General features: G+C 37.4%; 1 protein-coding gene across 1 annotated transcript in view; it reads left to right on the forward strand.

Annotated features, from left to right (window-relative positions):
- Nucleotides 1-1,867: 1,867 nt before the first annotated feature.
- Nucleotides 1,868-15,105, forward strand: part of LOC139720727 (protein flightless-1 homolog) — a 48,339-nt gene continuing 35,101 nt past the window's right edge. The window contains exons 1-7 of the mRNA XM_071632083.1: nucleotides 1,868-1,936; nucleotides 3,394-3,504; nucleotides 4,540-4,692; nucleotides 6,293-6,378; nucleotides 9,374-9,450; nucleotides 13,973-14,057; nucleotides 14,556-14,773. Coding sequence (XP_071488184.1) covers nucleotides 1,874-1,936; nucleotides 3,394-3,504; nucleotides 4,540-4,692; nucleotides 6,293-6,378; nucleotides 9,374-9,450; nucleotides 13,973-14,057; nucleotides 14,556-14,773 — 793 coding nt within the window. The 5' untranslated portion in view covers nucleotides 1,868-1,873. The remainder of the gene's footprint in view (nucleotides 1,937-3,393; nucleotides 3,505-4,539; nucleotides 4,693-6,292; nucleotides 6,379-9,373; nucleotides 9,451-13,972; nucleotides 14,058-14,555; nucleotides 14,774-15,105) is intronic.

Below are 15,105 nucleotides of genomic sequence, written 5' to 3' on the forward strand. Positions count from 1 at the left end.
GAGGAGGATGAAAGGGGTTGTGTTGAAGACAATGATCGACAGCTTCTTGTACACTGACTATATGGCGAAATATATTTGTATTGTCTTGTGACAAAAGCCAAGGACAGATAAATATAATGGTGATCATCACAAATTTAAATTTTCCTCCCGAATATAGCGCGTTGTTTATACCTCATTCTCATTTATGTTACGCGTTGCCTCATTATAAACCCTTTCCGTGGTTGTCTATATACATCTACTTTATTTTGACTTCTTTTACGATTATTCTATTCATCAAGACCTTCCTTTTTAATTTACATTGACAATTGTTTGGGTAGGATTGCTTTGTTTTACTTTGTTTTTGGATGACTCAGTGATTCCAAAACCGATTTTCATCTAATAAATTTTGAATTTCTCTTAAAATAGTATGCTCTGTACTATTTCATGTAAGTGATTTCTTGGTATCTCACAAAAAGTTAAAAGCCCAATTCTTATCTCCACCAATACTATACAATTCCTTTAACGTATATATATAGCGTATCTATTTATTCTGTTTCCACAGCGCCATGAGTATTTTCTTAGTAGAATGAGCGCTTTATAAGAATTGTCCACGCGCCATTATTATTTTCTTGCTCTTCTCCTGCTCTCCCGTCCTTCATAACGCACGCGCGTCACACCAAAAGCACCGTGAAGCAGAATGAATAAGTCCAAATAGGCCTATGCAGAACGTTACAACATATAACACAGAAGACAGAACATAAGAACAATCATGCAGCAAACAAACTATGTATACATCCCCGTAAACAATTGTCAATGTGATAGGCCAATATAAAAAAGGATTGATTTTGAGGTCGCGACGATCTAGGCGTTTGGATGCGCACCCCAACCCGGCAGATGAGCACTGGCAATCTCTTTTAACGAAATCTCTTCTTAGGAATGTCACTTTGAACAGCGTTCCAATGAATATAACGAATCGAAAAAAAAAACGAACGAACGAATAAGCAAACAAATGAACGAACGAATGAATGAATGAATGAAGGAAATGTAGGCCTATGAATGAATGGACTTGGAAACACAAGGACGAATCTTTCGTAAATGTAGAAAACACTGTCAATTAAATGAAGAAAAACTGAGCACACACTATTGTGCATACAATTGATGAATGAGAAACTAACAATAGCACAACTTGTCATCAAGGTTACTAAATTTTGTCATCAAAAATATCAAAACCGTCAAATATTTAGGCCCTGCATCACAAAGGAGATTTCTAAACATAAAACTGCTTAGCCCCTATTTCTAACAAGAAATACAGGCTTTATGCACATACCACAAACAAAAGACGCAAATATATGCACTGGGCTATGAACACAACAATATCTTGTAAATCTAAATTTGTCTAAATATTAATAGGCCTATTAGAGAATCATATACTTGTATATATCTCTTTTTATTTTGTTTGAAAAGTAGGCCTATATATAGGCCCTATATATGTCGATATATGAGCTTTCTTCTTCTTCTTTTTCTCCTCCTTCTCAGTCGCCCTCTAGACAGCTGCCGCAATTTGGTGGTAATTAACATAAAACGATGAGCGAGTTGGTGTTTTAACTTTTGTAGAATCTGATGAAAGTATAAAAATTCACGTTTTGAATCAATCTTAGGCCTTGAATTTTGCGCCTCTGTAGGTAATGGTGCGGTAGCGGGAGACGTCCGTCCACCGCCGAACTTGTGTAGGCGGAGTGAACGTGGATACTTCCGTGCACCACCCCACCACAGAACTCTCCACACAAGAGTTCTGTGCACCCCACCCACCCCAATTACCACGCCCCACCCCCGCGCTGCGCTGGTGGCGCCGCATTTGCCATATTGCATTCACTACTGTGCAGAAGAATCCAAGATGGCGCAGACCGGTGTACTTCCGTTTGTGAGAGGCATAGATCTCGGCCGCAATGATTTCAAGGTTTGTGCAAGGCCACTAAGCATTTACCATTTCCCCTTCTTGTAATAATATCCTTCTTTATGTAATGTAATCTCGTAATTTGCTTAAAGTATACGCATTTCTTGGCATCGGTACGTTTGGACTGACATGTTCTCAGTCTTTCTGTGTACAGTCCCATAGATATCTTTACGTGCTGGGTGGAAAGTATTGCATTTTTAAAATCAAAGAGAAAAACAGAACATATTTTTGTTCAGGTTTCAGGTTTCCAATTTTTTCGTGAGGTAATGAGAAACATTTTATGAAATATCAAAGAGCATACAATTCTCAGAATAATTCCAAAGTTTATTTGAGAAAAATTGGTTGAACTTGTGAACCATCCATCATTCAATTCATCATTGATTGCATTGGCCATGGCGGTGCACGCTGGCTGTTTATGTTTGAAACGATATTCTGTCCAGAAGTAGAATAGAACAGTCATTGACATTCACCTTTTTTAAGGACCACCTTGTTTTACTTTGTTTTTAGATATCTCAGCCATATCAACACCGATTTTTGTGAAATAAACTTTGAATTCCTCTTGTGTATGCTAGAACAAGTATCTCTGATGCACAGCCCCTTTTTTTAGCCAGAGAGTAGTCAGTACCGTGTAGTAGCCGACTGGAACAGTTTGCCTCCTAAGTCCTACCTAGTGTTGTTGAAGCTTCCTTGGCCTTGATCAATATTAAATTTCAAAGATTTATTGGATAGACATTGGAGCGGGGAGAAATTCAAAACCTCTGCTCCTCAATGCACATAAAGCAACAGAGTTGAAGATAATTTTATTATGTTGAGACCGGAATACTACAGGACCAGTTCTCTACTTCTGTATCAGATGTGATGTGATGTGACACTCTTAAGTCAAATGTATTATGGAAGCCTTCCACCCATGATTCGACCAAAACACTGTCCAAAATTTGACCGCGTGCTACATGTAGAAACATGTAGGGTACGCTTTTGTGTGTGCTCTAACCTCGGCATGGGAGGTCAAACCTTGATGTAGGTGCTGTAGCAGACATTTTTGTAGATCTTTGCAGGTATGAGTTCCTGTTTCAAGAGTCACTCCTCAGTAAAAATTTCAGCCTTCACCCCATCTTTTACCTTTTAAACTACTAGTAGTATGCAGTCCATAGACCTCAAATGCACTTGAAAATGCATCTGGCTATCTGCTAGTGCACATTCTAAGATGAGCTTGATATCTATTTTTTTTTTTAAAGGAAAAGACAAATCTATGCAGTGCATGCATTGCAGCTCAGTAAACTCCAATTATTTCATTTTACCTGTAGATGTATGGCAGTGCTCTTGAGTGTACATACAGGTGTATACATCACTTTGAGTCAGCACATTTCTCCTTTCTATAGATCTACTTAGATGCAAAGTTTTTCATGAGAACAACCAGTATAATTATGTCACATGTGTATTATATCTGTGTGTTCTCCCAGGCGGATATGTTTCCGTCCAGTGTGGCCGACATGTCTGGTCTACGATGGCTTCGACTCAACCAGACCAATCTGGAGATGCTTCCAGATGAGCTCTCCCAGCTCAACAAATTGGTAAGAATGACTTGGATGTACATGCAACATTGCAGGAGTGTGTTTTGATGATGGTGATGATGATGATGGTGATGGTAATGATGGTGGTTATACTGGTGGTGGTAGTGAGAGTGATGATGGTGGTGGTGGTAGTGGTGATGGTGGTGATAGTAATGATGATTGTGGTGATGGTGATGAGGGTGATGGTGAAGGTGATGGCAATGGTGATGATAACAGAGGTGATGGTGATGGTAATAATGGTGATGATGATGATGATTATGACTACCAGAATGGTTACAAATTCATATGACAATGGAAAACATGTTGTTGAAAGGATTTTCTATCATGAAATTGAATTTCATCACTTGCACCTACAAAGTACAAAGTATAGACTCCTAGATCAGGTAAACTATGTATCTTCAGAGATTTATGTGTGTATTTAGTGTGTGTATTATATCTGTGTCAGAAGATAGTTAGTCATTTACTGAGCCAACAGATATTTTCATTTCATATGTATACATGTATTCAGAGTATTTTTGTAGTCATAACTCAACCCATCTAGTGTTTACTCTTTGGAGCTTGAAATATGCTTGGCCACTTGTGTTTGTATGCGTGTGTGCCTGTGTGTTGGAGGGATTTACCATTATACAGCAAGGTATGTTAGATCAGAAGACACCAGCCCTTGTGTTAATGTGAGTGTATAATGTGTGTTTGTGTTTCTTAGTCTGTATCATATCCTTGTGTCCTAGAAATCATAACAATGAAGTAGTGAATCATGATACCTATGCAGAATTGAATGAAAATTACTGCTCCCTACGGTGAATAGAGGCTGACTTTGGAAGAAATTTGTATGTGTTGGAGGGTCTGTTACCTTCGCACTCAAGTGTCATTAGCCCTTTGAGGACAGACTGATTTTACTACAACAGGCATTTCCCATAGACACTTGCCCGAGTAAATTTGTGACTCGTCCTCAATGGGTTTTAAGAGGTTGCTGAAAGTCAGTTATAGAATTCCACCCGTGACATCACTATCTTACTTTCATCATTGTCTGTGCAGGAACATCTCCACATGTCCAGGAATAACCTGATTCAAATCCATGGTGACTTACCGACGCTGACATGCCTCCGAACACTCAATGTCAGACACAACAAGATACGCAACTCTGGCATACCTAATGACATCTTCATTCTGGAAGACATGACCGTTGTGGTAAGAATTTGAGTTGTTTCTATTATATTACTTTACATCTCCCCCCCCCCCCCCCCCCCCCCCCCAGGAAAAAAAAAAATGTATTGGTCTCCAGTTATTAAATAAACATAAACATAAATTTTGTAACTGCTTTGGTATTTGATTCTTCCTACTTTGAGATATTACATTACATGACAAACATTGTTTCATACCTTAGTGACGTGTGAAGAGGTCAAATTATTGAATTGAATTGAATTGAACAGGTTTTATTAAAAATCATGTCTGGCAGCCAAAGGCTGAATTGCACATGTTTTACAATCATAGTTATAAAAATGGACAGATTATTTCGGTGCTTTGTACAAACAATGATATAAAGACATGATATAAAAAAGAACAAATATTACAGTGGTCACATGTTGTAAATCACAAGAAGTGATCAATATATGAGGGTACCAGCCCAATCAATTCTGAAATTGCTTTTACAAAAAAAAAAGAAAAAAGAGAGAGATAAAAAATATCCTGTCAACATGGCAACACTACTCAACACTGAATAACAAATCATTACTATTACAACTGATAATGAAATCAGTGAGGGTACCAGCCCATCAATACTCAGATTACTTTATCAAAAAGAAAAGAAAACGAAAAAAGAAGAAATGAGGAAAAGGAAAAATAAAATTCACTGTTAACATATCATTACACAGCTAGTCATTGAAAAAATGCCGTTACTACTTCATCTACATGTATATATCGATTTTGATTTAAAAGAAAAAAAAATTCTCACCTGCACATCACATTAATTACATGTGCCAAATATGAATAAAATAAACAATATTTCTTTTTCTTTCTTTTTTTACAATTATCATCATGACAGCTCATCTTTCAGCATAAATAAAACATATCTTTTAGGCCTACATATCATCCATCAGAAAAAAACTATATCTCAAATCAAAATCTGAGATGAGAAAAATGATCAACTCAATCCACACTCATTGTTTTTCTTTATAAAAAATGCGGTTACCATAGCACAATATTCGAAATTAAAAAAGAGAAGCGAAATCTACCCGTCTCTGCTCTAACAATCATAAAAATTATGGCTCAAAAACTGATAAAATCAGTTAAATCCTCACTATTATTTCATATATACCAAATATCCGGTGTATTTACTCAAATCCGTTTGTTTTGAAAATAATATTTTGGCTGCATGAAGCAAATTTATTTATTTTATAGTAATGGTGTCATGGATTTTAGAAGTCTTGCAAAAGTGGATGTACTACATACTCAGTGGGCATTTATTATAGTCACTGTCAGAATTTGAAAACATCACACAACAAAAATTTCCATGCAGTGATGGACATGCGGTGTATTCAACGTACAGTGTATGTTTTAAAGTTCCTTTCCCATCTATTTGTGCAGTTTTATGTTTTCTGGATGTTGTATAATCACTCTATGATCATGTGAATTTAGTATTGATTTAAAGATACAGCATTTACAGTTATAACTGTGATAAAGGACAAACGACCTCCGGACTGTTATATGAGTCATTTTTCACAACCTGTAATTCAAATCATCACTCATCAATGAATGCTGTGTTGTCGTATCTTTTGCTGTACTCATGTAGGACTTCAGTCACAATCAGCTGTCCGCAGTACCTGAAGACCTTGAGAATGCCAAGTCTCTTCTTGTTTTGAACTTAAGTTTCAACAAGTAAGTTTCAGTGGTTCAAACACTTCTCTCCTCACTTTGTATGTAGTTTGAAGTTGCCAATAAGCATGCAGTCCTTTTAGATTCCAGGGAGTGCATGGATAAATGACTTTAAAGGACAACTCCGGATGATTTTCAGATTTTTACATTTTAACTGCTATAAATTGGTCATAATGGGTACAGAGTTTTAGAATTTAAAATGATTTGGACATGGGATAAGGATGTTTCAAAATTTATAACACATCACAGTGAACAAGGATGATGACATAGTAGCCTCACTTTAAGAATGCATGAGTGGGGGGCTCAAGGAAGCATTGCAAAGGAAGCTAAAGTATGCATAAATTCTACACTAGTGAACTTGTTAAGCATTTAGTATTGCAGTGGATTACACTTCTACATTTCTGAAATACGTGAGGCCCTGTGTCGTCATCTGTGTTCAGTGTAACTTTTGGGGGTTTTCAGAGTATTGGTTTCTTTGTTCAATGACCACAATAAATTCCACAAATCTACACAGGTAGCTGTCGATTTATGCACTACATGATGTGAAATTATGAAAATCGTGTGGAATTCCCCTGTAGTCACCAAGGAAAGTCTTGTATGTCTATGAGTAAGCACTGCCAGCAATAAGTCCCCCTTGAAAGCAATGAGGATAAAGTGCATTGCATAAGGGCACAACCATTGCTACTACTGGGCTGAAACCAGGGAACTCATGATTTAGATCTAGATTTAGATCTAGTCAATGGTCTAATCCACTGAGCACAATGGCTCCTACATTTTTAAAGGCACTATGTACCATTGGGAGCAGTGATTTAAAAAATGTGTGAATCATCACATTTGATGTATATGTGTCTGTCAGTTGTATCACAAATCATCCTACCATGTAAAATTTTTGCAATCAAGGCTAAAATATCAGGAGATATCACTGTTTTTCTCAGTAAACCATGGCTGCATATGGTTTATTCTAGAAACAATTTTATCATAACTATTGTTCACATTTTGTATTTGATTATTACCTAACATCGATTATTCTGATTAACATTCTGACATTGGTTGTTTCCACCTTCACATTTTAGAACTATTTTGAAGCACTAAAGCTGGGTTTTTATTTCATGTGCAAATGGTAAATGATGCCTTTAATAATTGCCATCAAACTTGACACTTCTACTACATGACAGGCAAAAATGCTGCCTTTATTCCTCTGTTCTCATTGTCAAGTAAGCCACACAAGACAACTTGGCCCGAATTCACGAAGGTGGTACAAATGAAACCATGGTTTAAACCATGGACAAAATCCATGGATCGCCAAGTGTCGCACGGAATGTTTCGTTACGAAATTGGTCATTTCGTCGACAAAATGACCGTTTCGTTAACGAAATTATCATTTCGTGGACGAAATGTTCATTTAGTTACAAAATGTTGTCATTTCGTGACAAAATAACCATTTCATCGACGAAATGACTGATTTCGTAACGAAATATTTCATGCGACACTTGGCGCTCCATGATTTTTGTCCATGGTTTAAACCATGGTTTCATTTGTACCACCTTCGTGAATTCGGGCCCTTGTGTTCAAAACACACCAAGACTACTGTGGCTGTTGCTGCCCTCTGGTGTTAGGACTAAACAGTGTTGACACTCCTCTCTTTGCCCCAACTCCTGCACCGTGTCATCTTACAGCTGCTATGAATAGCAAAAATGGGACACAAGATTGGACTTTCCCTTGAACTTCATCCGACCCCCAGGCACTCATATATCACCTAATTGACAGTTCAGCTAGAAGAGTTCTTTGGCATCTTGGTGTAAAGGTCACAAGGTCTTGAAGGAAACGAGAAGCAGCTTTTAATGACAGCGAAACTTTAAAATGGAGTCTAATTGTCTTTCCTCCCTGCACTTGTCAGAGAGCCAATTGAGACTCTGAACATTTCCTTTTAGAGGCATCAACATTTCCTTCCTTATCCTATACCGTGTGTATTGTTATGTGGCACCATACGGTCTGGTAAATCCCCCAGCATGGTCAAAGTCCTGCACAAGTCTTACTCTTAGGCACAATTCCAGCTCTCAGATTGACAATATGATATCTATTGTTAAATGTTTCTTGATAACATATGTGGGATTTGAAAATATTTTTGCTGCACTAGGCTTCTGTGCTTTATTCTCCTAACTCATAAAATTTTCTTCTGGGATTAGAGAGGTCAGAATAGCCATACTCAACCTATTGTGGATGGTTGAAGGAGAATGACTTTTATCAACTCAGAGTTGGCATTAAAGTTGTGAGAAATGTGTGGTATATGCAAGTAATAACATAATGATATGTCCCAGCTGTTAATTTACCTTTAGCAGCAGTTCATGCAAACATGTTACTCTGAGTACAGAGCATGCATCATTTGGCGTGTGTATTTTTTTTTTTTATATAGATTGATAATTTAGTTTATGCCAATCTGGCTCAAATACTTTGATGCCTATAAAGATAGCTCAGACTTAATTGGTATTCTTTAATCCTGTGATATGACGGCCTTCTTCCTTTGTGGTATAGATTTTTTGCTGGCACACAAAGAAAACTTCTAAAACAGATTTGTTACTGTTGTTTAGCTTTTTTTCTTGTTTGGTGTTAAATGTTTTTAGAATGATAATAATGAATAATGATTGTGATGTTAATGTTGTTGATGATGATGATGATGATAATAATAATGATAATAATAATAATAATGAAGATTATAATGATAATGATAATAATAATAATAATAATAATGATAATAATAACAATGATAATAATAATAATAATGAAGATTATAATGATAATGATAATAATAATAATGATAATAATAATAGTAATAATAATGATAATAATAATAATAATAATAATGATAATAATAATAGTAAGGCAGCAGTAGCAGTAGCATAATTGTTATTGTTATTATTGTTGTGATGTTATTGCTTTTGTAATCATGATTTGTGTCATTAATGCCAATTATATATTCCTCCTCCCCTTCTATTTTCAGTATCAAGGAGATTCCATCTTCACTATTCATGAACCTGACTGACCTGATCTACATCAATTTCAGTGACAACAAACTAGGTAGGAATCTGCTAAGAATTACATCTGACCAAACATCCAGTATTTTGTGAAATAAGAGTATAAAACTTAGTATAGATTAACTTTTTGCAATGCCCTTTTAGCTCCCCTTATATATGTCAGTAAGTTTTGGGCAAGAGGTGCACATAATTGGTTCTAAGGAAGACTTATACATTGTGCAGAGTATGGCATCTCCTTTTTCGTTGATGAATGGACATCTTATTTTAGAATATAAAGGTTTACATGCCCTTCATGTAATGGAAGAGATACAGCTGTTATATCATGGTGCCCTTTCTATTTTGAGTACTCCCTATGACAATAATGTTCTTTAAAAAAGATACTTGAGGATGAGTGCTTGAAGAAATATTTGGATATATACCAGGTACATGTAGTTTATTATAGATGCCACTGCCCAGGATGAGTGGTAGACTAGTTAGGTCCTTTTTGCCAGTTTTTGTGACAAAGTCATATGGTTTAGTTTAGGGCTGCCATATCTAGGAAAAGTGACTACCCCACCGGCAATACCATCACTGACTAGTCAGTGTTTATAGCACTGATATTTTCATTCGATTTTCTGCGGAAGAATGGTGGTTATGTGAAAACTGTCAATGATCATGTTTTTTATTTCAACCCATTTTCCAGAAATGATGTCATGTTTTGTGTGAAACTTAGTGTGGTTTGAAAAAAAGCACATGCTCTAATATGAAAGAAAAGCAAGTTGTGTTAAAGTTTCAGTGGCAAGGTATCTTCACCTGTTTAAGACTAGTCCCGAGTGTACTCGGGCAGGTGTCTATGGGAAATGGGATTATTGCAATATCAGCCTGTCCTCAACAGGTTAAAATTGAGAATGGGGACCAGGGGGTGTTTCATCAATCTAGTCAGTGCTAACAAAGTGTGATTCTCTGACAATTTCAGCAAAATCCTTGATTTTGATTGGCTGAGATGCTCCAGATGGTCACTGACTGTTACTATGGTGATTGTCAGAGACTGACAACTTGTCAGGGCTGACAACTTTCATGAAAAGGTCCCCAGATGAATAAGTAATTTCTTTTTCTTTTTCTTAAAAAAAAAAGAAGAGAGTATAGTTGTAAAGGTTTTCATTTTGCTGTTGCTCTCCATAAGTAAGAGAGTGTGTCGATATGTGTTATCTGTAAAGATCATTGTGTCACTACCATGAACTGACTTCAGCTCAGTGGTATTGTCGCTGCGTGGTAATCATTAGGTGAGGGGGTTCAAATCCTAGGCTAGTTCCTTCTTATTCATTTTGTGTTTATGATGATTTAGATTAAAAACAAGATCTCACTTACAGAGGGTAATAGCAAAAGAGGGAACCAGATGAATACTTATTTGGAAACAAGATTTCAATATCTAGATTTATAATTTTATGATGTGATACTCCTGGTATTAGGATGCAGTGATGTATTCATCAATTTTGACTTCTAGGCAATCTATAAAGGGTTATATGCCTTCATGGTGAAATTTAAGAGAACCGGACGAATTTGTTATTTTGAGCATAAAAAATTGTGATATATTTCCGACAAAAATCTAACACAGACCACTGCCGATAGCACTTGTCATACATTATGAACTGATGAGAAGATGATTGATAAGGGGGCTCCATAGAATGTCATAACCTTTTGAATGACAACAACGACAAAAAAAAAAAACCAACATATTTCTGCTTCAAGTGCAATTTGAGCTTTCTATTTACTCTCTGCTGTTTTCATGATTCTTCACAATCTTTAAAGCTTAAATCACATGTTCGCAGTACTTGTAAGAGCTCTTTATCGTAGATGTTATATGCTTCCTGACATAGGCGCCGGAAGTGGGGGGGCAGGGGGGGCGGCCGCCCCCCCAATCCAAAAAGTGGGGGGGCAAAACGCATTTTTGCCCCCCCAAAAAGCCCCCCCCCCCCCAAAAAAAAAAAATTATAATAATGATAATAAAAATAAATGAATAAACAAAGAAAAGAAAATAAATATGTATATATATGAATAAAAGGGAAAAAATATGGCTACAAACGGCAGCTTTTTGACTGTAAAATGTCAAAATTTTCAAGCTCGCTCGCTTCGCTCGCTCGCATCCAGCAGTTGAGCCCGGTGCGCCTCCCCCTTAATTTCTAAAGCGAAAAACATAGCTACGACGGCAGTTGTTGGACTCTAGAATGTCAAAATTTTCAAGCTCGCTCGCTTCGCTCGCTCGCTTTGAATCGTTATGCCATTCTCCTAATGTTGCTGACAGTAATTGCCAGTAGTTGCGCCCGATGCCCCCACCCCTTAATTTCCAAAGCGAAAGATAAATATAGCCACAAACGGGAGTTTTGGGACTGTGAAATGTCAAAATTTTCAAGCTCGCTCGCTTCGCTCGCTCGCATTGAATCGTTATGCCACTCTCCTAATGTTGCTGCCAGTATTTGCCAGCAGTTGCGTCCGATGCCCCCCCTTAATTTCCAAAGCGAAAGATATAGCTACAAACGGGAGTTTTTTGATTCTAAAATGTCAAAATTCTCAAGCTCGCTCGCTTTGCTCGCTCGCATTGAATCGTTATGCCATTCTCCTAATGTTGCTGCCAGTAATTGCCAGCAGTTGCGTCCGATGCCCCCCCCCCTTAATTTCCAAAGCGAAAGATATAGCTACAAACGGGAGTTTTTGGACTCTAAAATGTCAAAATTCTCAAGCTCGCTCGCTTTGCTCGCTCGCATTGAATCGTTATGCCATTCTCCCAATGTTGCTGCCGATAATTGCCAGCAGTTGCGCCCGATGCGCCCCCATTTATTTCAAAGCGAAATATGTAGCTACAATTAAAACTCCAGTTTTGGAACTGTAGAATATCAAAATTTTCAAGCTCGCTCGCTTCGCTCGCTCGCATTCTATTGTTATGTCATTCACCTTATGTTGCTGACAGTATATAATTTGTAAGGAAATCTTACAATGTTCCTCAATGACTGCATGTTGAATGTATCACATTCCGTAATGTATAGTAGTCCCATTATTGCTCACGCACACACGCACAAGCATACAGACAGTCAAAATTATTTTATGGTTCCCCCCATGTTTCGACCCACCGTACGCCACTTTACATATATATACATATATATATATATATATATATATATACATATATATATAAATAATAGATGTGTGTGCGTGTGTGTGTGTGTGTGTGTGTGTGTATATATATTGTGTAACATATGCATAGTCTAATCTTGAGCCCCCTCCAATGTTTGCCCCCCCAATCCAAAACTGCTTCCGGCGCGCCTGCTTCCTGATTTCCTCTTATGTCATTTTAAGATAGCACTTGATCACATTACATAAACAAATGTCCAATTATAGCTGACATGAAGTTCAAATTTACTTTCAGTTTCGATTTTACATTATGTTGTAACACATTAAGAAGAGTTTTGTAGTTTAGATGAATGATAATGACACTTTTTTATTTTAAACAGACAGATCTCACAAGACTGCTGTGGTTGAAACTGTTGATATATAATATACTATTCCAATGCTTGCCATCTTGCAGGACTGTGAGCGTGTGTCTGGGTGTTGCCCCCTGTGATACTTTGCAAAATATGCTCGTGTCACGACCCTTTCTTTAGTAACAAAGAAAATGAGAGTAGATTTCAATGCACCCTTTAATAGTTGGAGAGTGAAATTTAACTTTCAGTGAGGAAATTGTTTGGGAAAATCTGTTGGCTGCTTGCCAAGAACCGCTGAGAGCCAGTGGGAAGTGCATCTTGTTTTGTTTGTTTCTTTTTCTGTGTTTTTGTTTTTGGTGGTCTGATCCAAATGATATTTCAACAAGGAAGTCCATGTCACTTCCAGCACATGTGTAGTTCACATTGCACATAACCGGTCAGTCGAATGTATGTTGCCGTGCTCCGTGTGTCAGTGGTGCCAAGTGTGCGTGTTATGTGCACCGGTAGGAGCATTGCTCTAGCCATAAAGTTCATACAGTGCATACCTGGGGTCATTTAAGGTAAAGGGTCATGCTTGTGCTACTTTGAGGATAGCAACGGTGTGTTCACTTTCACTCCCCAATTCTCTTGTATTGTTTCACAAAGTAGTTTTTCTCTTTTCTTGCTCTCTTGTTATTGTATCTGAGGTGAGAGTGGATGTCTTAAATATGACAATATTTGTATTTCCTTTTTTTTTAGCTGCTGAAATCTTGATTTCTTGTAAATGTTGCATATTGGTATATTATAAATAAGAATTGAATAGTGTAAGACATGTATCTTATTTACCAATGATAAGGATTTTAAGCTGAAATGGTTTTTTCTTTCAGATGTGTACATTGCATTTGAACAAGTGCTACAACATTTGTAACAGTTTGTATTGGTTATAATCTGTATGTTCTTTTTGTACTACTAAAGACTTGAAAGTACACTTCTCTTTCATGCAGAATGTTTAAATGGGAAAACAAAACAACAATGACATCATTGTTGCATATTAGTAATACTTGCTGTATGACATCTTATTTTTTGTTTCAATGTCATGCATTCATTCATTTTGTTTTTCCCACTCCCCAGAAATAATTCCTCCCCAGCTCCGCAGGCTGACTAACATTCAGACTCTCATTTTGAACAATAACCCGCTTCTCCATGCTCAGCTGAGGTGAGTGTCTTGCATTGACTTTATCTTTGCGGCTGTTGAGCAAAATGATAAGATACAGTGTAAAATAATCTAAAATTTGAAGCTGGGCCATGATATTACAAATGAAGGCGTCATAAAACATTAATGAAAGTCAAGTGTCTTTACCCCACCCACCCCTCTGGATTAAAAAAGCAAACGAACACATGAGTTTTGATACCAAGAAGCCAAATTAGAACAAAGGGGAATATGATCTTGCCTCTTACTTGTGAAGTGATATGTCACAAGGAAACAAATTGCTGCAATCTTCAGTCTATACAAATGATCACAAGAAAATAAATTGCTTTGATTTGAATGCTCTCAAGCCATCTTCACTCCTCAAGATGATCTTTAAGAATACAATGCTTTGATTGTACTGTCAACTGATCTACCTGGTACTTTGCCTCTCAAAGAATCTTTACGGATGCAATGCATTGATTGAACTGCCATCTAACTTTACGTCATTTCTCAAATGACTTGTAGGCAGCTGACCTCAATGACCCAACTCCAAACCCTGCATCTCCGCAACACACAGCGCACCCTGAGCAACATCCCGCCGCAGCTTGACGCCCTGGTCAACCTCGCCGACGTCGATCTCTCCTACAACGACCTGACCAGTGTGCCCGACGCCTTCTACACGCTGTCGTCGCTGAAGCGACTGAATCTGAGCAACAATGCTGTTACGGAGCTGTCAGTTCTTGGTATGGCATCACTTTTGATGATGTAACGTTGGATTACCCAAACATTACGTAGAAAAACATTGGGTTGGTTTTCATTGTTGCATTGCATTGAGCGGTTTAGGGGAACTAGAACTTGTTTTTGAATCTTCTTGTTATTGATCCATTTACAGTCTTGGGGCTGGTAGAAAAAAAAATCTGTCACTCTACTTGGGGAAAATGCTGTGATATGGAAGTTCAATGGATTTCATCAGTCTTATCAGAAGGCGTATTTGAGAGCGATAGGTTCCTTGTAATGTTGAAATGTTATGCAGCAGTAACCAAGGCCCTAATCTGACATACTAACGTCTAGTAAG

Source organism: Diadema antillarum, unplaced genomic scaffold, assembly GCF_040938485.1.
Source record: "Diadema antillarum isolate AM-2024a unplaced genomic scaffold, OU_Dant_1.0 scf00000132, whole genome shotgun sequence".
Lineage (NCBI taxonomy): Eukaryota > Metazoa > Echinodermata > Echinoidea > Diadematoida > Diadematidae > Diadema > Diadema antillarum.